General features: G+C 34.9%; 1 protein-coding gene across 2 annotated transcripts in view; it reads left to right on the forward strand.

Moving 5' to 3' along the window:
* TTC27 (tetratricopeptide repeat domain 27) overlaps positions 1-24,204 on the forward strand; it is a 113,151-nt gene that overhangs the window by 70,809 nt on the left and 18,138 nt on the right. For both annotated transcript variants that reach the window (XM_068676467.1, XM_068676468.1), the window contains exons 11-13: positions 11,221-11,316; positions 13,484-13,606; positions 19,639-19,866. In XM_068676467.1, coding sequence (XP_068532568.1) covers positions 11,221-11,316; positions 13,484-13,606; positions 19,639-19,866 — 447 coding nt within the window. The remainder of the gene's footprint in view (positions 1-11,220; positions 11,317-13,483; positions 13,607-19,638; positions 19,867-24,204) is intronic.

The following is a 24,204-nucleotide window of genomic DNA, read 5'->3' on the forward strand; positions in this document are numbered from 1 at the left end:
TTAATTTAGAAAGTGAGAAATGCCATTCATTGTTCTCTAACATAAATTTTAAAACAACAGGAGTTTAATGCTAAAATACACAGTGTTTAAAACATACCTACAGTGGAATCTCCTAGTTTAAAAAAAAAGAAAAAGAGATGCATAATTGGAATGCAGTCTGAGTCTTACCACTGAAAATTCATCTTTTAAAGAAAAAGAATAAAAGTCACAAGTAAAAATAAAGGAAAAAAAGATTTGAATTGAAATGATTTAGCTGATTGAAATAACAGTGACATGTAATCATTTAAATTGCATAATTTTTCGTCAGTTCTCTCTGGCTCAAGTATCGTTCACCAAGGACACAAATCTATGCATATTTTGGTTGCTCAGGAGAGTAGTCTATTAAATATATGGAAACTATTTACTTGTTAAAAGGTCTTTTAAAAGCCAAATAAAGATAAAAAGAAAAAAATTTGCATTATTCTCAAATTTGAATAGTTTTCAAGAACAATAAAAATATGCACAGAGTAAGTATAAAACACCGTGATGATGATAGTAAGTCAGTAAGGCTTTTTTTTTTTCCCCTGATGTAAAGAAAGAATACGTTACTTTATCAGTTCAGCGTATGAGTTATGATTTCAACAGAAACAAATGCATTTATTGTCAGAGGAGATTTTCAGTAGGAAATCTGACAAAAGCTGAGAAGAATTACTCTCAATTTTAAAGCAGGGGTCAGAAAGTAGTTGTACAGCCAAGTCAGGGTAGAGTCTTAGAACATTATATTGGAAGCGTTTTCGTTTTATTATGTAGGTCAGCACCAGAGATAATCACAGAAAATGCTCTAGGCAATTTGGTTCTTATGCACCAGTTGAGAGTAAGATTTCAGTAGATGAGGCTTACACTGCAGTTCTGTTGCAGAAACTCAGATCTGTAACAATGGACCAAGGGAATATTGATTCAACACTAAGTGGGGTGAAGGGATTTGTAAGAAAGGTAATTGATCTGGTGACAAGTGTTCATGAAGTCAATTCAGAAATAATGAAGAAAAATAATACTTATAAGGAAAAAAAGAAAATAGAAAAAGAATGGACTGTTGTGTTAATAATTACGTGAAAAAAATATTTTTCTGTTTTTATTAGATGGTTATGTATTTTAAAAAATGAGAACTAATTCAAAAAAATGAAAATATTCATGCAGTGAAATTAGTTTGTAACTGTGTTGCTCTAGCAGAAAATGGTATCTGCTTTTTCTGATAGATATTTCTACCAAAAGAGAATTTCCAGCATGCCAAGGACTTAGCTCTGTAGTATGTTAAAGGGAGGGTTGGGCTCAATAAAATGGTTGAATATGACAACTATATGTGGTATATACATGTTTAGAGATAGGAAATTTGGGTTATGGTACATAAAGGATCGGCTGGTTGGGAATAATTGTATTGGAGATAACCTTTGCAATAATGTGGGCTGGATGTAGCTTCTGAGCAAAAAACTATTCACTGGCCTAACTCAATGCATTTAGTACTACTTCTGTTCCAGTTAGTTATGAATTGAGGGTTATATTTGGCTTTTGAACTTTCCAAACTGATTTAAGGACTATTGATTCAAATCATTATTTGGATCGGTATATAGAGATTTCTATGATGATATGATATTGGCACTTTTTGTTATTTCCATTTGCTTTTGCAGTTACCCGGTTTCTTCACAGTATTGCTTTGTAACCATCTGAATATTGTAGATTATAGCACTGTTTTTGTGATAAGATTTGGATGTTTTGACAGATGTGGAGCTGTTTTTGTAAGCGATATGACCTACCGTGCCTGAACTAGATTTTAAATGGTATAAATAATATTGTTTGTGGCTATTACACACATTGTTGTGCTATACCTGCCGATTTTTCCAGATGCAGATCTGTACAAACATTGAAGTTGCCCAGAAATAGAAACACACAGTAAATGATTCTACCGCAGAGCTCTTCATCTTGTGCCTTATTCCATTTTTTCCCTGGGTAAGATGTGTGCAAGCAAGGGTCGTGATTAATGTTGCAAACTCGGTATATGTATTTCCAGAATATATATAGATGTGTATTGAATGTATATAGACATATAAACATGAGTAATTATGCTTAGTTCTAGTTGCTGTTCTGTAAAGCAGCAGCAGCAGCAGTGTTGTTGTCCAGTCTTAGTCCCTCAACCTATTTGGTGTGAATGACCACCACAGACCATAAAACTCCATCAAGCTGAAAGAAAATGCTGGTTTGGTTTCTTAATTGGTTACATACCAAACAGGCTATGCACAGTCCAGCTGTATGATTCTGGGAAGAGTTGTATTTTTGTGGATTCCTCCTTTTTTCATTAAAAACAAACAAACAAACGGTGTTCTGAGGAGCTCGATGTGCTTCAGTTTGAACGTGTCATACAATCAGGCGTGGAATATTTAATGCAGTCGGAGTGTTTTCATTTTTGCTTGAAATAGAACTGATTGTGAGCCAATCATTGCAGAGGTTGCTTATTTTTCTCTTTGGTGAGTAGATCGATCATTAACACGGAATGATAGGGGGTTTGTTTGTTTTTCCCTGATGTATAGAGAGCTTTCCAGGAACATGTGAAGAACTGGGTTGGATGTCTTTCAAGAAAATACATATATTGAAAACAGACTTCTTTATATGTGATTGCCTTTCTTTGGGATAGCTGAAGTTAAAACACTTCACCCATGTGTCATATTTCTAATGTACTTACCATCATATACTCTATGGTTGCTGGGTCAGGCTCAGCTACTGGAAGAATGTGTGTTTCCTGCCAAGTAATTTTTCAACAGAGACTACTGTGTATCAGTCAAGGTTTCACTGTATAGGGAAGCTATTCTTAAGAAAAAGATTGCTGGAAAACAGTGGGTGTTACCTGAGATGTTCTAATCAAATTTAGGACAAAAGAGCTCGAAATGTCTGTCTTTTCTTTTCGTACTCCTGTCCCCCTCACCAAATAGCTAAAGATGTTCTTGAGATTTGCAGCTGAAGGAGAATAGTTGAAAAAGATTTCAGCAAAAGAGTGCTTTGCTGGCCTCAGGGGGGGGGGGGAAAGCTGTGCTTTTCTACTACTGTTACTGCTTAGAGCAGGTGAATATTTGTGGGTTCAAGTTACGGGTATCTAGATAAGACATAATATTTTTTCCTCCTTACAGGCATCTAAGGACATCTAAGTAACATTAAAGAATTATGTTTCATATGATTGCCAATTAAAAAAATTGAGCAAATTACATACAGACATACCATTTTGTTTTCATTTTTCCCTTAAGTTTTCTACATATGTAACAGAATAGAATCTCTACATTAGGTAGAAGTAAGCTGAAAGTGTTAACACACTTGCAGTTGATAACATTGTCTTAAGAAATTTCCCTTTGGACGTCTTTGCTTTATTTTTATATTTTTGTTGCTTAAAATTATTGAGAAATAACCATCCAATTCATGAGTTCTAACTAAAATTTTTGTGCTGTATGTAGATGTTTATTTTGAAGTGTTAGAATATGTTTTATAATAAAGATTGAATGAGGCATTTGTTTGTATGTAGCAGAAGAAAAGTGTGTGTTTATTTTATTGCACATGTATATGCTGTTGTGCAATTTACTGTAAACAGAATGCAAATAAGGGTTATATGGTAGGTAAGCTCAAGTCTTCCAGCAACAGAAAGAGTACAGAATGTTTCCAATACATTATTCTCCTTGAACAGGGTGTTCTAGTTGGAATACAGTTCATTTAAATAGTTTATGAAGAGGCATGTATGTTTTAGAGTATCACACAAAAATTAACAGTGAAATACTACATGTAAAAGTTACACTAAAGAGTTTAGCTGGACTATCCCCTTCTGTTTGTGGCTTTTCTAAGGAAGTACTACATGTCTTGAAGAATATATCTATGATGCATTACAAAGCACAAGTGTTTAACATAATTTATTCTGTATAACAATTTTATTTTAATGCCTGAATGAAGGGGCAGGAATGCAACACAACCATCAGTGGTACCTTGGTATTCTCCCTTGCTGAAAATCGGACACAAGCCTTTGTTAAAAAAAAGTTTATTTATTCATGCTTTTAAAGGGAGTAACAGCCAAGGCCTCAAATGCATCAAACGTAACATTTTTTTTTTCTAAAATGTTTTAAGTGTAATGTGCCTTAAAGAAAGGACTGCATTGTTTTTAAGTTAATGTCACGTACTAACAATGAAATTAGACCTATATGCATATGCCACAGAAAGTACTGTCCTAAAAAATAAAAGCCTATATTGGGATTCTTCTCAGCTCAGGAGGAAGCCAGATAGTATTTGCTGAGGGATAACTGATGCCAAGTTTCTTCAGCTGTATAGGAGGAGAAGGAAATAGCAGAGGAAGAGCCATAAAACAAACACTATTAAATGTTTTTTAGCGTAGATTTCATACATACTCGATCCTGTGAGTACTTATGCTCTTGAGGTGTGGAGCATCTTAACTGAAGTATCCATCAAAACAGGTTACTAGGAAGGAGCTATGGGGAGGGTAGTGCAGAATCCAGCACAAGAAAGCCTTACATTACAGATCAACGGGACTTGTGTGTTCAATCCATGTTTTTTTGTTGTTGTTTGTTTGGTTACTTAAAAAAAAAAAAAAAGCAACCAAGAAGTATCACAGTAGATGGAGAATTAATCTACGTGTAGAAAAGGGATGACAGTGATTTGAAAGAATATATAGAGAACATATTTGTTTTAATTACAATTAAAGAATATCAGCCTGTTTGCTTGTGCGTAAAACTGCTAGAAAGCAGGGCCAAATTCTCGTAACTTTAATTTAAAAAGCGAACAAAACCGCACAAGTAACCTCAAATGCTGAAAGTCTTGATTTTTTCAGTGTAGTGATTGCAGAATAACTATTTTTTTTCTTATAACACAAGGTGAAGTTGTTAAAACGCTCTTTTCAATGCAAATGCACTCAGCTTTAAAAACTTGCAGCCAGACGCATTCTTCTTGAATGTTTCTGTTGAACTTTGTTTCAGGTGTTGCTTATTTTTCTAGTTGTAGAATTGCATTGCCTCATCAGTAGTTTGTGAAGCATCCAGACGTCTTTGCAGCTCCAGGTCCCCATGTAACCATTCAGTTGCTTTGCAAAGTAGGCAGGCAATACTATAAAACATTTTGAAGTTAGCTTTAAGAAATTTTAAAACAGCTGTGAGGGAGGCCACTTCCTAGGGAGAAGTGTGGTATGCAGTCGTCCAGTCAAAAAGGGAAGTCTTCATGGCTACCATGTTTTAATGAGTCCAAGATATTTGAAGGAGGAAAAAAGAGGGTAAGATTGTTGCCCTTTTCAGAATTGATCTTTTGCAGTTTTCACAGAACATACTCATTCTTCTGCAAATTTGAGTAATGTAAAATCGATCACCAGTAAGGAGTGCTGTGCAGAGATCTTGACATCTCTGCACAATGCAAGTAATGGTCTTTAGAGTTTCCATGAATCATAAGTCAGTTTATAGTAGTGTCTGCTGTAATATATTTGCCTTAAGTTTGTAGTGTCATAATTCCTCTTAGAAAATTAGATAAAGGGAGGGAGGGGTTCTTTCTTGATGTTGAAATATATCCTTGTTTAATAGCTTTTGTTTTGTGTTTGGATGCTTTAGTTCTTGACTATTCAGAGATTTTCATCATTTGCAGAAATATATCGTTTAGAAATCTGACCTTTTTGAAAGAATAGCTCATGATTTCAAGTCAGTTAAGTTTGTGAGCAACAACGTCACGTCTTAAATGTCCAAGTGTTGTTCTGAATAATGTCTGTATGCTACAGTAAGCCAAAATGTACGTTTTTTCTCTTTTTATCTAGTGATAAAACTGGCGATCCATAAGGTTATAACTATTTGGCCATTATCTCCATCTCACAGTTTAGACTAATCTCAACTGTTTTCATTTTTTCCACATGATATCCGTATTTATCAACCAGAATTTATTCTCTCCCATTACACAAAACTTCATTGTATTGTATGAAATCTGTTTTTATTGCTTCGTGATTTCTGGCATTACTTCACTGAATGATGAAGTTATTTTGACCATTGGATTTCAGAAGTCTGGTTATGTCTCAGGGATCTTTCTTTCAGGAGCTCTTGGGTTGAGAGCTGTTAAAACAAGTTTGTCTGGATTGTAAAGATTTGTTGCTTTTATGAAGTATGTTTACCAAAAGAGTGTAATTCAATGAAATTACATATCCACAAGCTACTAAAATACTTATTCCATTTTTCTTAATGTACTATATCTGATTTTAGTCACAGGAAGGAAAAATATGGGAAACCTTAATTATTCTGTATATTTAATTCTTTGCATTTGTTACCTACTTTATTTCTTGAGGTTGTATTTAATTTTTGACATACTCCTAGTATACTTTTGCAGAATGGGGGACTAGGTAGGTGTTAGGGAAACAGAATTATTTAGGTTTCAGTGCTGTGCAGTTTATAGTTTCCATGAGCTCAGCAAGCAGAGTAATAAAATGGGATACATATTTGTCTTGACATTTGGTAAGGGAAGTATAGACTTTGTTCTTTATATAGAGTTTTTTTCAGTTTGCTGGTTATCAGCATCTTACTTGTAATTGTAGTATGTGTGTTTCGTGAGTACAGTTCTTGCAGTGGAGTTCTGAAGGGAAAGCTTTCTGTTTATAGTATCTGGTAGTAAATAGTTAACTACTAAACCTAAGAAAGGGCTGGTAGTACCTTAAGCAAGAGGACGAAAGCCAAGTCTGAGCAAGTCCAAGAAGAGAACTTGTTGGAGGGTTAATTGTTTTTTTCCCCTGTAAGGGTTGGATGATGTTGATGCTGAGGAGTAGCATTGGAAGTGGGACAAAGCAGAGGAAAATACAGAGATGGATACAGAAGCTGTGGTATTTTCATCATGTTTGAGTAAATTAATTCACATGAAGTATCATTTGGCAAAGTTTACGAACAAACTGCAACCATCAGTTATTAATACAAATGCTGAAGCATGATGTTTTTATGATGTAAAGCAGGAAAACACTAAGGAGACTGCATAGTTTGCTAAGGATTTGTTGACATGCTAAATAAACTTACCCATAGAACACACAGCTGGCAGGAGAATTACTGTAAGAAGGATGGAGTGAAGGGAACAGCTAGAATACAAGAGCAGTAGAGCTGTGAGGTCAATTTGCTTGTTTTAAAACATATACAGAGTTAATGGATATAAACAGAAGAAGGACCAGGAAAATGGAACTGGTTAGTTAGGCAGAGCGTGGAGAGGTCAGGCTGGTGTATGGGATTCTAAGAAGTCATCACGTTTAGGAGAAAATAAAGAAAAAGGACTTGAGAATCCCAAGAGCTTCATTAAGAGGTTGTACGGCTGGTGTTTCCATGATAGGAGAGATTGGAAGTTCATTCTCTGAAGTTGATCTGTTCATTCTCTTCTGTTTGCCAGGAGTTGAGTAGTACATGCTGGACCAGGGTGATAGTGAGAAAGCAAAACGTGTGACAGTATCAGATTTCTTTTGGCATAAATCAAGAAAGAAGTGAGGTGGAACAACTGTGGCTGGAACACTGAAATTGAAAATGTGGTTGTCAGAAGAGATAGGTAAATGGAAAAGGGTTCCAGTCACATTATGGATAAATGATATGAAAACATGAGAAAATGAGACAAAATTGTGTGGATAAAATTTTGTCTGTCGGTCAAGACTATTTTGAGGGAGATATTTTACTGGGACCAGCAATGTAAGGTTTCGTTATGGACAAACTCATCTTTGGTGTCGTTGAGGGGAGAGGTCCGGTTGGAAATGAATAGTTTTTGCACAAACAAAAGTGTTAGGCTGTTTTCAAGATGTCTTTGATAAGTAGCGAGTACCTTACTATTTTGAAAAGACAGGGATTTGGGACTTTTGTTTGTGTTGGCATTTTTACCTCGAATAAGCTTGGATTAGGAGATCCTTCTGCTGAGATTAAAGAAAAAATATGTATGTAGTTAGTTTTACATACAAAGGGACAACTTTATGAGAAACTAAATAAGCAATTTCATTTGGTCTAAAGAGTTTAAGCATAGAAGGAAGGATGTGAAGGTCTGCCATTTATTTACCTAAGATGCAAAAAACTACCTGAAAATTATGTTTTACCAAAAAGGATAAAACTTTGAGGGAAGGATTTCAGACCAGCTGGATAAATAAAAGTTTAAGAGAAGTGCTGTAGGTCAGCTGAGAAATCAAATAGGATTATGCCTCAAAGGAAAGGACATATTAGTAACCAGGAACCATAAGGTTATAGTAGTATTTCCAGAGATTAAGTACCGAGATAGGGTCTGGTTTAGAAGAAAAAATGGTACTTCTATCAGCCATAGAAGTAAAAGATGTGGAGAGGATAAAGAGATTGAAATTTAGGTAGGCTCAAAATTAAAGCAGGTATTTTGCCTTCAGGACCCTGGTGATGTTACATTTGATGTTGAACATAGAAGCAAAGCAAGAATGTGTAGTAGGAAATGACATCCAAGCTGAAATAAATCATTAACATGTAGACAAAATCAGATGAGTTTGATTACTAAATTAATTAGCCTGAGACCGGTTAGTAAAGTGATAAAAGCTCTAAATTGATCATTTCAAAATTATGTGACATAATTATCCAAAACATAGACATCTATTGGGCTTCTTAGCCTCATAATGAAGACTTGAGGATGACATGGGGAGAATAAATTTTAGTTGCTAGAGCGGTCTTTTTTTTTTTTTTTTTTCCTATGGCTATAATGTAGTCTTTGCTTGTGGTAAAAAATTACATCAAAAACATCAGGTTTTGTTGTCCAGACTGTATTAGTATATCTTTCTGTACTGTACTCTTATCTATGGCAGCTGAAGCCTTGGCAAAAGGTTTTGTAACATGGACAACCAGGGAGAGGGAGTTGATCTGCTGAGCGTAATGTTATTAGGTGGTGCATGTAAAGGAACTCATACATCATTTAGGGTTGTGAATTCTAGATGGCTTCTGATTTAGTTCTGTTTAGCAAGTTTTAAGGCAGGAATTTGAGACTTGGGTTAAACTGAGACACCAAGTCTTACAGCTTTTGACTATGGTGCAAAGATTCAGTGTAAACACAGATGATTAATAAGAAAGGTCTCTTGGCAGTTCTTCTTTGTTCATCTTTTTGATGTATAGTTCTATGATTAGACAGCTGTGCAATAATGTTAGGGTTCTAATTTTATTTCTAATTTCTTTCTGCTGTGCGACTCAAATTTTATTTCTTCAAGCCTATTTCAGAAGCATACAATTCAGTAATTTTTTAGTAACTTCTTTTCTATACTTCACTAATAGGTAGAATTATCAAAGTTTGTTTGTTTGTTTTTTTCCAACATGTGAGTGCATAAAAAGGGGTTTTAATAACTTCGAAGTTTATTAGTGCTTATTCTTTTTTTTTAAGGATCGTATAATACTCATATATTCTACATATATTTTTAGTTTTTGTTGGAACTCTGAACAGAGCGCAGTGTTTTGGGAAAGGGGAGAATTCTACCTGTTAAGTCATATTCTCCTCCAAGGTGTCGTTTAAGTTCGACCTTTCTATTTAGAAAGGGTAGAAAGGGGATATGGCTACACGTTTTCCAAACTGCTTCCTTTTGAAAAATAGTTTTTCTTTGAATTACATTTTTTTTCTGGAACAATTGAAATGCAGGGCAGGAGGGAGAAACTAAAACAAGAACAAAACATTTTGAACGACTTAAAAGATTTTTTGCCTTCCATCTCGTGTTCACCTCAAAAAAAGTTATTTTACTGGATGTGTATGAGATTTTCTGGCTTTGTTCAGACTTTAGGCAATTATTACTTTTTAAATTTCTAACTGTGGTTTACTACTTTGGCCTTGTAAAATGATTGCCCTGAGGAACTGGACGATTTTTCAGTTCTAGTAGTGGCAGTATTTTGAAAAACATGCTTGTGCATAGTATTAGAACATTTCAGCATAATTAAACTGCAGAATAGTTTTTAATGTTATTCATAGTCAAGTAAACTCTGTAATTAAATAATTATTTTAAAAATTTTATTTGGATCTCTCTCCTGTTGGATTGCTCAGAACTATGTGAAGAAATGTGATTTTATGTAAGTCTGTCCCTTTCTTTACAAATACACTTCAGCAGTTTTCTTGGGGTAGAGTTCAGTGTAATCTCTAGGAACAGGTCTCCAGAAATAATTTTCTGAGAGTGAATGTGAATAAGATCAAATATTTTAAATATTTGTATTTAAAACTAGGAGTTTAAACATGGATTTAAAAGCCTAAATTATTGTTACCTGTTCTAATTTTTCTTACTAACAGAATGAAGCAGCCTAATAAATCTTGTTGCCATCAATAGCGGTAACAAAATTCTTTGCAGCTTAAATCATGTAAATACTTATTTTAATTTTATAGAACTTTTATTTGCATTCCCATATGGTTAGGTAGCAAAAAGATTTAGAGAGATCCTATCCCATTTTTCTTTTTGTTGGGAATCTTTGCATTTATTTCCTATGCTGAGAAAATTCTGAGAATTAGTTTAGATCTTCCAATAAATCTTTGTCTAAGTTATATGCAGGATCTACATAGGTTAATCATGTGAATGCAAGTAATTTAATGTACCTTTTTCTGTAAGTCTGGCCTTAAATTTGCTGTTTTAGTGAGGTCTGGGTTTTTGAAAAACAGTTGTGCACTTATCTTAAAATTCCTAACCAAGTTTTTGGCTTTAGCTACCTTTTAACATTTTATTTTTCCTGCTATTGAGTTTTGATTTAATTACCTTCACAGTGAATTTACGAACAAAAGTTAGTGCTGAAGTTACTACATTTTTGCTATGCAAACATTGTTATTCCCTTCCAAAGAATTTCAGAAGACAATATTTCTTCATCATAAATAGAGAGTCCTACCAAAGCAGAAAAGGCTGAATTGAATTACACTCCAAGTCACAATAACTTACTCTATATTAGAAGCATGTTTCCGAAAGCATGGCTCAGTCTTCCTTTCTGTCTTTTTTTTTTTTTTTTCAAATAAGAAATTTCATGCTTACAGCATGCCAGTACTACTTTGAAGTGAAAATCTAGCCATAAAACTGAAATGCATTAGGCAAGGTCACTTTTAACATTTGACACAATTTTCCTGTGCAACTGTTAGAATTGTAAATTTGATTCTTCCTCCTCTGAAGTTGCACTCAGAGTTTAAGCTTTGAATTTATCTTTCTTTTAGGTTGATTAAATTTAAATAAATAGTAAATCAGAATATGCTTTGCATTTACAGGCACTTGCAGACCAGTTTGAGGATGCAAATACTTCAGTATCTGAACGCATGAAGATTTTCTACTGCTGTCAAGTGCCTCCACGTTGGGCCATACAGGTATGAATCAACTTCATTTGAAGCTTTCTTTAACAATATGTAGTTCTCATCAATATTGATACTGCATGACTCAAAGTCAAGGTGGTATGCTGTGATTTTGCATTGAAACACTGTGGAAAAAAAGGTGTAACATAAGAACACAGTAGGTTTTTCTGGAAAGTAACCAAGTTCCACAATGTTTTACTTTCAGATGTCTTGTTCTGTCATGCATGGGAGTAATTGCTTGTAGTGTGGTTCTTCTTTATTTTCCCTTTTCTGTCCTTAAAAAATAAACAAACTTTCAAGCTTCTGACATATCTTGTGTAAAAACAATCTTTTCATTGTATCACTATTTGCTGCTGATGTTTATACCACAATTATTTGCATCTTTCTTTGTCCTGTAATGATGATTAACTTCGAGTTGTTTTCAGGAAGTGGATCATGGTCAAAGCAACCAAATAGGAGACAAAAGTGTGTTGAAGAACCACTTAACTGACAAAGCTTTTATTTTCTGGATGTGCCCTTTTTTGCTAGTTTTGAAAGATTTTTTTCCAAAACTAAAACGATTATCTTGAACATAAATTCCATTCTAGAGAAGAAATGTACACACTAGTCTTATCTGATAATGCTGTATTTAACAACAAACTTAAGAAAATATATGCATTACTTATCTCCAAAGGTGCACATACTGTTTATTTTTTAATGGTGTTTTATTCCTTTGATTTCTAACCTAGATGCATGTTCCTTTAACAGTCATATTTTCTCCAAGCATTTTCAAATTATTCCACACAATCTTTCAACAGGCATTTGCAATAAAACTAGCAAATGTGGTTTTCATTTCCAGTTGTCAGAGTGGCACTTTTCAATCCAAGCCAATTTTCCAAGCCAAAGATAGAAATACTAAAATAGGGGCTCATAATGGTAGAAGACTGCAGTCTTCTAGTTATAGTAATGAAGAAGCATTGCTTATATAAATTTTACCAAATTTGACTCTAAATTTCATAAAACATAAATCTTACTTAATTTCAGACACTGGAAAATGTAGTCGTTTTTTTCAAATTAATTGATATTAAGTGAACAAATTACTCAGTTACAGACTTTCACAGTTTATGCATTTATTTAAAAGAACTGTACTCAACTTCATTTTTTTTTGACAGCTAATCTACTAGTGTATGGTGACTACCTCAAATTTGTAACAGACATTGAAGCCAAGCCTGTAACGAGAGATCCATGACATCTACACAGAACTAAAGAGAATCTGTTCAGAATCACCAGAATCACTGCAGAGGTTCACTGTGTGGGATCTCATAGCATAATTAGGTGTCCTTATACAGATTGTTCTCATTTTGTTTTTGCAAACCAGATTGTATATATCTTACCCGTAGTAAATAAGTTATCCTTTCTTCAGAGATGAAAACCTATATGCGAATTTAATCTCCTCTTAACAAAAATAAACAGAAGACCAAAAGCAACTTTTCAAAGTCATAAAAACATACCTTGTTTGTTTTTAAATTGAAAGAACTCTTCTCTTATTTTCTTAAACACGCTGAAGTAATAGCTGGATCTGAAATAACAAAGGGGCTGGTTTATCTGTGAGGAAAACTTAACTAAGGATTTCAACCTGAACCCCAATCTAATACGGATTTGACTGGAAACTAACGCACTTTTGCAGTGGTTGTTTGGGGCACTTACAGATTTCTTACAGTGTCCCTAGCACAATTGTTTCAGAGCCTTTCTCCATCTGTGTTTGAACAGGTACAGATTGCTATGGCAGGCATTGCTAGAAGAAACTTTACTGCCTTCCTTTAGGCTGTTTCCCACTCTGTGTTCCCAACATACTGCTGCAGCTGCTCTCCAGCCGCATGGGCCATGTGCCTCACTTAAGGGATGGAAGTTCTCCTCTCAATTCATCCTTCACATGTGTGTTTCTATTTTTATATTGTATTGTAAACTAGTTCAAAGTAGTTGAGTTACTGGCATAAATTGGAGTCAAATCAAAGCAATTATTTTTCTATTGATTTTTTTGTAAGGTATATAAATTTTTGAGGCTCCAGCTCGGGGTTTCAAGAGAGTAATTTCATATTCTGTCTGCTTCTTGTTGATGTCAGAAATGCCTCTAACATCTTTTAAAAATGTAAAGAGGACTGTGTACCTTCTTTCAGTTTTGTGGAATTTCTTATCTTTCCAGCGCCAGCTTGCAAGCTTACTCTTTGAGCTCGGATGCACCAGCTCTGCCTTACAGATATATGAGGAGCTGGAAATGTGGGAAGATGCAGTAATCTGCTATGAAAGAGCAGGACAGCATGGGAAGGTAAGAAAAACTGGTTTTCACAGCTGAGAGTCTTGCAGTGGGAACAGGAATAAGAAGCAGTCAGACTTGAGCTGTCAATGCATTGATGACCTTACAGAATCATAGAATGTCCTGATTTGGAAGGGACTCACAAGGATATTACTGAGTCCAGCTCCTGGCTCTGCACAGGACTACGCAATAATCAGACCGTGTGTCTGAGAGCATTGCCCAAACACTTTTTAGACTGGCAGGCTTGGTGCTCTGACCACTTCCCTGGGGTTCCAGTGCCCAACCACTCTCTCAGTGAATAACTTTATAACTGACATGTACTTCTGTAGGGTTGTTGTGAGAAAAGTCCATTTAGGACACATGACATGTAAGTCTGTTATTACCTGTGAATGCTAAAAAAAAAAAAAAAAAAAAAAAAAAAAAATCTGGGATAATGACTACATGAAATAGAAGTGGATAAATAACTCAGGATGCAAGAAAAGACTTAAATTGAACGCATTGAAACAATTCCCAAATATTCAAGGAAAATTAAGTTAACAACTATAGATGTGCAACAAGGTGTAATGTGGGTATTGAATGAAGGTTGTAGCGGTCACTCATGGTGGAGTTTGGGAGCTTTATCAGGAGGGAATCTGCTTTCTTTCTCCCTTGATTTCCAACTATTAGTTGTAGCTTTTACAATTGCTTTAAACAGAACAACATCAGTGCTTGATGTATTTAATTACTCTATGTTAACATATAAAAACTACAGAATCAAACACTTGAGGCAAAAAATGGCCTAAGATTAAAAGGCATTATCTTATTTTGTTAAATCTGTTGATATTTTGCTGAGCCTCTCTGTCATTTCTTTAAAACTGCTGCAGTTACATGTGATCAGCTCCATGCAGAGACAATTTAAAAACCATCATCTAGCTATGTATAGATGACAGAATTGTTTAAAAATGCTGTGAGCAGGCAGTAGCAGCTTGATATTTTTGCTATTCCAGTTAGAGCATGAGTAGGAGGATTTTAGTGATGCCTGGAAGCAACACCTATTTGTGTGTCAGTTTAGCTGTGTTCTCTTTCTGGTGCAATCCCTCACTGAGAGGGACTTATGTATCAAAGAGCTTATGGTATCAAAGATACCATAAGGAGCTTATGGTATCAAAGATTGTTTTCAGTATTTAGATAACTTTCAGAAATATTCAATTTCAGACAAAAGTATCTTTTTTGTTTTCGTCTCTGTTCTCTTCTTCTGTTTGGTATGTGGTAACGTTAAATATATGTATGCCTTTATAAAGACATTGCTTATAGTAATTTAAGCTTACTGAACAGAGACCTATAACTTAATAGACAAAACACAGAATTTCTCATATTTACTTATTATTATTGTTATCATTCACCAATGACTAGATTTCAATCATTATAAGCTATCAGGTATGCCTTGCTGTCAATTCTGTGTCACATTATGCATGCCTTGGGGGTACTATGCTAATACCACAATTTTTCAGTACAGTGGAGAAGTAGAGGTTAATATTTTCCATTTCCTGGAAATTCATTCTGTCCTAGTTACGTTCACAAGCTGCCCTTAGGGAGTTATGAAAATGGCACTCAGAGAATAGGACAGGATATCTGCCACAGGAAACTGCTTAGAAATGCTTTCAGAATGAGGGTTTGGGCTGTGCTTTGAAAACAGAAAGCACTATGTAAGTACTAAGTAACGGTAGTGATATTAAAAAAAAAAAAAAGCTTCAGATCAAAAAAGCTGGAAAATTAGAAATATTTATTCGTACACCAAGGGGAGTAACTTTGTGCTCCTTATCAGATAGCTTTCAGCGTGTGAACTGTGTGTATTTATCAAAAATATTATGGCTTTTAAATATCGTACTTTTTCTTTTTGAAATGCATGAGGAAATACTACAGCAAGGTGTTCTTCAGTGGACATTCATGTCATTTAAGAACGTAATAAACATGTGCCGAAAAGAACAAACTCTGTTAAATAAATTTGTGCATATTTTTCACTTACAGCTGCTTTTATATGGGAAACATTAATTTGAATACTGAAAAGCCTAATCAAAAAAAAAAAAGGAAAAATAATAAAACATCCAAATATCAGCAATATCGATTAGTCTGTGTACTTAGGCATCAAAGAAGTATGTTCCTTCCTCCGCTTTCAAATCGTGCACTGACAGAAAAATCAGAGGATGCAGATACGGGTACAAACAACTCCACATTATACACTTGGAAATGCATAGTTCACTCAGTTATAACAGGGCAATATATCAACTCAAATTGTGCAAAGAAAGATGTCCCATTTAGAAAACTTTTTTTGTGGATCCTTTACTGTTTTTAGATATGGCTCTATATTCACTTGTTTCGTAATCTGAACAAAAATAGTAAATAATGATATCATAACATGAGTCAACAGAAGAGTATCATAGTGTGAAGCAGTGAGCAAAGCGGGGCACAGAAAAACATCAACAAAAAAGTATTACAATCTGAACACACGGTATGTGGATGGTTGCTGTGGCCTTGTCATTCACTTGTATTCCTTCAGCAGGCTTCCTGAAAAGCAGATGCTAACCTCTGTCATTGTAGTGAAAACTGGTGTTGAAAAGGCACTCTCCTCATTCTTTCAGTTGTGAGGGAGACCCAGAGATCTTGAGAGTGTTATTTACATCAGACAACCTTCTTTGGTTTAGGTGATGTCTCTTCAACCTCACCTGAAATAGATACTGCACTAAAAATGGTTTTCCTTCCCCTGCTAAAGGAAAAAGAAAAGAGGGGATGAGCTGCAGGTGTGGATTTTCAGTTCTTCCAATAGAAGCAAGGCCTTTCTCTCAGGAGCTCTAGAGCACAGTAGCTTCTCACCTTTGCCAAAATCACGAGAGCTGTTATTCTGCTGTACAACACAGCTTTCAGCCCTGTCCCCATCATTTCCTCACAGTATGGCGCAGCATGGCACTCAGCCTGGTGTTAGACCAACCTACCCAGCAGTCCACCTTCCACAGAGTTATTTTTCTTGTATTTTTCTTAAAACATGACAAAGACAGTTCAAAACATTTGAGTGGGGCAACACAATTATAGTGATACCTGAAGTTTACTTTTTAATGAAGGAAATGCTTCCCAGATGCGAAGTTGGGTAGAGTTACACTGATTAGTTCATAAGATGGTTTGAGAACTTGATTGATTTTCACTATATATCGTTTACTTGTCTTCGAAGTCTGTTTTCTCTTTGTGTAGCTGCATAACTGAGAAAGATGAGTAAATGGCTCACCCAAGGTCATCCATGAAGTTACAGAAAACAATTAAATTAAAACTGAAAAGCTGTCCTTTTTTCTCACTTCCTTCCATGCTCATCTGTTCTGCTTCATGCTACTGCTCTTGTAGTCTAGCAAATAATGTGCAAGCAGAAAAGGGGAAAGCATTTCTATCCAATTCAGTATAGGCAATTCTGTGAAAAGCAGTGTTGTTATAATTAAATGTTTCACTTGGTAAGAGTTATATGGTTTCTTTTGTAGATTATTTTTAGGTTATTTTTAATTGAGAGTTTTTTTTACCAAAGCTTAGATATCAGCTTCAATTATGAAACATCTGGATTAATATTTAATAGCTGTTTAATTAGTAACAATAAATCTCTAGTGGTTGTATTTTTTACGTACAGTGTGTGAACTGCATGGAAAATGTTCCTTGATAATATTTTTATTGTTAAGATAAGATTTGTTCCTTGCAAAAATAGAGTTCTCATCGATGATTAAAAGTGGGTTCTTGAAAACCATTTACTATAAAGTTAGAAGAAAGGAATATTTTTCCATATAAAAAGGAATATTTTTCTGTAAATGTAAATCGATAGCAAAATGAGAAATCCTGTTTCAAAGTATTATCTGGTTTTGTAGAAGACAAAGGACAAATGTTGTGAGAATGCAGTTGTCTTAGTTTGTAGTTATGATCCTTTGTATTAGCCTTAAAAGGTTTATGTGATAAAAAGATTTGTAACATGGCAGAGATGATCAGATAGCTAATCAGACGAAGAAAAAGTCAGACTTCTGCTTATTTAATTTTCTGTTTTATCTGTGTGCTGAAATATTTACATTGGCAATGGATTCTTTTAAGCTTAGTCCAGATCATGATATCTTTATGCTCTTAAATGTGAAATGCAATTAGTGAATGGTTGGCTTTCTGGTCTAGTGAACGATTGGTACTAAGCACTACCACAGAATAGTCATCTAAGCTTGGGAGTACCCTACTGAGGAAGAGGTAAAGCAGCAGTATGCACTCAATTTTTCACATCATAGCAAAATTTCGGCCTTTTTACTTTATTTGAGGAAGGAACAAAAACTTACTTTTTGGTGCCTAATGCTGCAGTAATAAAGTGCTCAGTTCTCTCTGCTCTAGAAAACTTCAACAAAATCTTAAGCATCTGTTGTTAATACACATTCCTTGACTCTTGTAATGGCAGAGAAGAGGAAGCAAACTGTCCTTTGACCAAACAGTCCACAGGCGCAGCCTTCATATTTTAAAATGCTTTGAGTAGGCTAATTCTGAATTGTTCATTTTTCTTTGGAGAGCTCTTCCAAAGGCACCAAAAACACCTGCCATGGAGTTATTTTCCTATCTTTCATCCCCTAATTTTCTTCTTAATGGGATTCCATTTTTGCTAGCAAAAGTTCCCCTTACAAATCTAAACAATATACTCCCTTCTTTGCATTTGTGCATTTTAAGTATTTACAGACTTTTCCTACTAAAGTAGTTAACAAAAATTACAGTAAGAATGAAGTGTTAAAATTATTATTTGTTGAAACTTTCAAAAACAAAGTAAAACTTTTGAAGAAGTCACTTTTCATCAAGAAGATGATTTTCAACTTGGATCAATGAGTTTTCTGATTGGAAGAGGAGGAGCAAAAGACTCGCATAGCTGACTGATTCCTGAGAGATCATGTGAATGGGAAATAAAACAGTTCTCATAGAAGTAAGAAAAGCAGTCATTTAAATACAGAGATGAACACAGCTTTCATTTCAGATAACCTAGCTATGATAGAAGAAAAACCAGTGTTATAATGTCAGATTCTAATTCTGTGGCAGGCTGTGTTGGATCTCTTGGTTCACATGGTTCAAATAGATCTTTTCAGATAGAAAATTTATACTGAGCTGAATTATGTATGTAACATTTTTGCAGCGGGGGACTGAGGTAAGAGTTCAGTCTGAACAACAGATGATCTGTCCAGCATATTTATCGTTTCAAAAAGCCACAGAAAGCAGACTTATCTCTTATTTAAAAGAGAAACAATAATTTTATTGTTAGAGTGAGATATCAACCCTGAGATAAAGAGCTTTTAAAAGTTGGTAGCAGCCCATAACAGATTCTGGGAGACACAAAGCTTGTGTCTTTTCCATAATGCTGTACGTATTTTAATTATATTTTCTCAAATGCCAAGATAAATGCATTTTTATAGATAGATGTATTTTTAAAGATAGATGCATTTTCAGGCATAGTAGAATGGAAATTGCTGTCTTCAGAAAACAGTAATTAGAAAAAAAGAAATTAGTCATTGCAAGAATACTACTTAGGATATGTAAAATCCACAGATGATACACCAACAGGATTGAACATATGCTAATGATGTTGATACTGCGTTGCCTTGAAGTAGGTGTGGATTTGATGTCCAAGACTAGTACTTGCTCTTGATACAGAATACACACACAAAATATAAAATTAGGATCTGGCTCCTTCTTGCTTTGATGTATATATTTCCCTTCGTGCATTAAACCAAATGCCACTTTATTATGGTGATCATGAAGTATTGTGGTTTGTTTTTTACTTTTGTTTTTTACTTTTGTTTTGTGTGTGTGTGTTTTTGTTTTCTTTTTTTATAACAGATTGGAATTAGATTCTCTCTAGACTTAATCTTTGTTGTGTTAGATCAAGATACTGTTTCCTATCTATCCCCACTTCTTAATTTTTAATTGATGATTATGAGGTGCTAAAGTGGTATTTGTTCAGATAAGTGATTAACTGAAGATAAATTGCCCAATTAACAAGTTGATTTCTCTTTGTTCTTTTACAGGCAGAAGAAATACTGAGACGAGAGCTAGAGAAGAAGGAAACACCAGGTTTATATTGTTTACTTGGTGATGTTCTTAAAGACCACCAGTACTATGACAAGGCCTGGGAGCTCTCTCGGCACCGCAGCGCCCGTGCACAGCGCTCTAAAGGCCTCCTCCATCTCCGCAACCGGGAATTCAGGGAATGTGTGGAGTGCTTTGAACGTTCAGTGCAGATCAACCCTATGCAGGTTGGGGAATTAATACGAATATGACTATGTTTTAGTTAGTGTCTAAGTTTTGAAGGATTCTGTACTTTTTTAGAATTTAATTCTGTGCAATAATTTCAAAATAGTTGTTTTGCATTCCACATAACTACTTCTATACTTCTGCTTTAGAAAAACTTCAGAGGTCTCCAACTTCTCAGATCTTATATCTTGAAGCTGTTCAGTATTTACAAAATGTGTTTTCTTCCAGTGAATCTGTCTTGTTTTGATTCAAATGAACTCCAGATAACTTAAACACACATTTTTGTTCATTTTAATGTCCATTCTAAATGCTTCACTTGTCTTCAGTTCCCTTATTGTCTCAGGAAATGCCAATGCCAATAAAATAAACCGTGACTCCGATAGGAGCCTTACTGAAATCCAGAGGACTCACAGAGAATGAAGGGTTGTAGAAGTTGGCCTACAGGGCTCAAAACTAAGAAACATTCTGCTGAGATGCCATTTTATTTTCCATTCTATCCAAAGGAAGTTTAAAGTGAAAGACAATCCAAGAAAAACAGTCCAGACCATATAGGAAAGCGAACATTTCCTCCTCATGTTGCTCAGGAAGCTCTATTTAAGTTTCAGATGAATTGTTTCAAACAAACAGATTGAGTAAATGAATAGCGTGGATTGGCATATCTCTGTCTTCTGAAGTCTGTGTGTTTTGTCACTAGAGAGATGAATTGTTTCCTCTTCTGGGATGTTCTGTACACAAAGAGCAGAGGGGCAGGTGACTCTAAAGACTCTAAATTCTCTTGAATTCTCTTTAATACAGGGAACATGAGGAAAATTCATTAGTTGTTTCCAGAATTGTGAATAATTTGTAAGGTAAACAAGGACTGCCTATTACAAAGAAATTTTATTTTCAGTGGTTATGAGAAACCTTTTTGGAAGAAGGCATTTAAGACTGCAGCAAATGAATCCTCCAGATATCTGATGGATAAAACCATTCTCTGTCAACCCTCCTTTAAGCCTATGTACTCTTTGGCCAATTGGGGAAATTTAGTGGAACTCTGTGATGTAGATCTCTGCAGTCTGAGCTGACCACCACTGTAACTAGACTTTGGAGAATGAACAAAAGAATTAAAATCTCACAGCTGAAATATATCTGAAATCCATCTTCATTAATACTGCCGCTCACAGAATTACTTGTTTCAGTGTGTGCCTAATGGGTGACAGCTGCACTTCTCTTACACTTTCACTAAGAGCATCTTGCAAGGATAGGCTGAGACAATTCCAGTGGATTGTGGAAAGAGAAAGGAGGAGAGATCAAAGAGCCCATGCAGTGAGTTCTCTGACTGTGAAAGTCTATAAGAAACAGAGCTTACAGCCTGTTAAATTACAGATTTGTTAGTTCATATACTAAATAATGTATGGTTCTCTACACCCAGTCACTTCATGTTTGAATTTTCCAGAAACAGTGTTCATGGCACCCTTTTTGTGTCCACGCTCCTTTTCACAAAGTCTGCAAGAAAGGAAGAATCATCTTCTATGTTAATAAACGGTAACATAGAACTAATAAACACAACTTCTCAGGCTAATATTCCTGGGTGTCAGGCAAAACAAGTGACCTCCCTCAAATTTGGGAAAAGAGTCACATTTTAGAAATCAGATTGCTGTTGACTACATCAGAAATTTAAAGCTATGGACAATGCAGTGAGCCTTATTCTCGACAAGTCTCCTTCTCATTCCTCCTGTAATAATAAAAGCAAGTTAAACAAGAGTTGAGCTGGTATCATTCCTTGGAAAAAATGATATCAAGTCTCTGCTTTCTTAAAGCTATAATGTATTCTTCCAGCGTGATGCATTCAAAGGAAACAATTATAAAGCAGATTAACTATGCCAAAAATGAGTAATTAAAAAGGTACTCAAGATTTCACTCAGAGCTCTTAAAATTTTAATTACTAACTCTAAAGAGTAATTTTGCTCTGCAGGTTAAAGATAGTTTCTGAACTAACACTATTATCCTCCTAAGAGTATTATACTAAAGAATTCACTAGATTCTGAAACAAATATACATGTATTTGCCATATGTGAATACCAGAAATTGCTTTAAGAATACAGAAAGTTTCTTCATACATCTGAATTTTTAGCTTACTTTTCTTTTCCAGGTATACTTTAAACTGGTTGTTTTGGAACCATATTCATGCTAATATAAGAGAATTGTTTAGACTTACTTAAAAGAAATTCATGATCATTTAAAGCTATTAAAGACTTGTCTGGAAATTCCCGATGGCAAGTTTTAACAGAGACTAAGCCCAAATTATCTTCCTTTGCTGGTCACTGTCTTCTGTCTTGAAAAGGAGAAAATGTTACAGTTCATTTTCATGTGTTTTTCCAATCAGTAGCAAGATTTGAACCTCTAGCCAACACTTTTTTTTAATTTAAAAAAAAAAAAACAAAAAAAACCTTTAACCTAGTTCCACAAGTCTTGACAAAACTTTCTTTGAACTGTGGACGGAGTTCTCATTGCACTACCTTTCAGTCAGTCACTTTCCTCAGAGCAGTTATTACATCAGCCAGTGGATTCAGCAAATTTCATGCCCTTCCCAATAAAAAGGGAATTCTCACCATTCTTTCCACTCAGAAAAGCTGTAAATCCATTCTAAAACTGTATCCTAAATATATTATTAAAAAGTTATTGTCCTTACATCATGGAAGAAATTCATGCACACTTTCCCTTAGATGCACCTATCTAAGGAACAATAAAATACCATTTCAGTGTGACAGTAGATCAAGCTGATGAACCTATGTTTTTATTTTTTAAGCTGCTACCATATATTCTCATTTAAGCTGGCAAATGAGTTCTTCTCTAGCTTTCTGATCAGTCTAGCAAATCCCATTAAAGTGTGTCCTCTTAATAATCTCCTTTCATTTAACTGTTACAATTGTCTGGTCTTTTTAGATGCTTTTATGAATGATAATATGACATTGTTCCAAGCCTTGAAATGTCTTCAAATTTTTCAAGTTTCCTGCAGACCTTTTACTCTTTTTGCTGCCTCTTTTATTTTTAATATAGCTTCCCTATTTTTAAGCAGCACTTAAAAATAGCATCTTCTATATTAAATATTCTGCCGTTGTTTTTGAAGGACTCTTGAATCAAAGTAGTTACAAAGCATCTTTTGTATGGTAGCCTTGTGAACCTGATCATTCATAATGATCAGAATCAAGATAAGTATTATCTTCTGACTAACTTTTTTATAAAATTTTAGTCTTGGAACTGCATTCATTGTTATTTACTGAATGTAAATTAAATTACTGGAGTAATTTAAATCTCCCTGTATTTTCAGAGTTTTCTACTTTCACAGCTTTCTCAGTATGTTACATTCTCCATTTTAGTCAAGTATCTGGAGATGCAGTCTTTATATTGTTTGTTTTTTTTCCCAACTAAGGCCTGAAATTTTAATCTGCACCAGTCCTGTTGTTCATTTATGCAGTTAATTACTTATAATTGATGCTGAAGTTTTCTTTACCATATGGCAGCATTTTTCTATCTGCATGACCCATTCCATTTGCTGTATATTTTGTGCCCCCATACCACAGCAACTTAGCTCCTTGTCTTAATTCCTACTCCAGAGACTTTCCATCTCACTGTTCATTTAGCATCTCTTCTGGAGACCTTTCCCAACCTTCTCCAGTATGGGCAATTCGCAGATATTTTTTATTCCGTTCAATTGAAATCTTCATGCATAGTTACTGCTAGGCAAAATATTTTGTTTTAAATTACCAAAATTACAAAAAAAAAAAAAAGCTTTTGCTTGGTGCCTGCTCATATAGCTTTTCTCCACAGAGATCATTTTACTTTCTCCTTATGTTGTGAGTTTTCTTTGAGAAAAAGGTTGGCAAGCTTAAGGATTGATAGGCCTTATGCGCAGCTTAAGCTGAGAGATGCAGCTGCTCATCATCATCCTCAGAAATGACTCGGAAATTAAAATGGTGGACGTTTTAGTCAATCAGATGCTGGAAGTACAAGGCCAGAAGGGAATCTGTGGTGTAATTATTTGTTTGAAGAATAAATGCAATGACTTCTTTTTGTTGCTCTTGACAGAGGCACAATTTAACTATATCCTTTGCTATAGTGTTGTAGCTAGCCTTCAGTTTCATATTTGATTCCTCCAGTCTCTTACCTCACTGTTCTTGTCCAGGTAGTTGTCAATCTAGAAAGCAGAGAAAGGTGAGTTAATAAGGTAGCTGCCATGTGGGAATGTTGGTGCTGGTCTTCTGGAAACTGGATGGATAAAAGTGACTCAAAAATGAAACTGGACTAAATTTATTTCCTATAAGTTTTCCCCTCTGAGATTTGGGAAACAAATGGTTGTC

Source organism: Anas acuta, chromosome 3, assembly GCF_963932015.1.
Source record: "Anas acuta chromosome 3, bAnaAcu1.1, whole genome shotgun sequence".
NCBI lineage: Eukaryota > Metazoa > Chordata > Aves > Anseriformes > Anatidae > Anas > Anas acuta.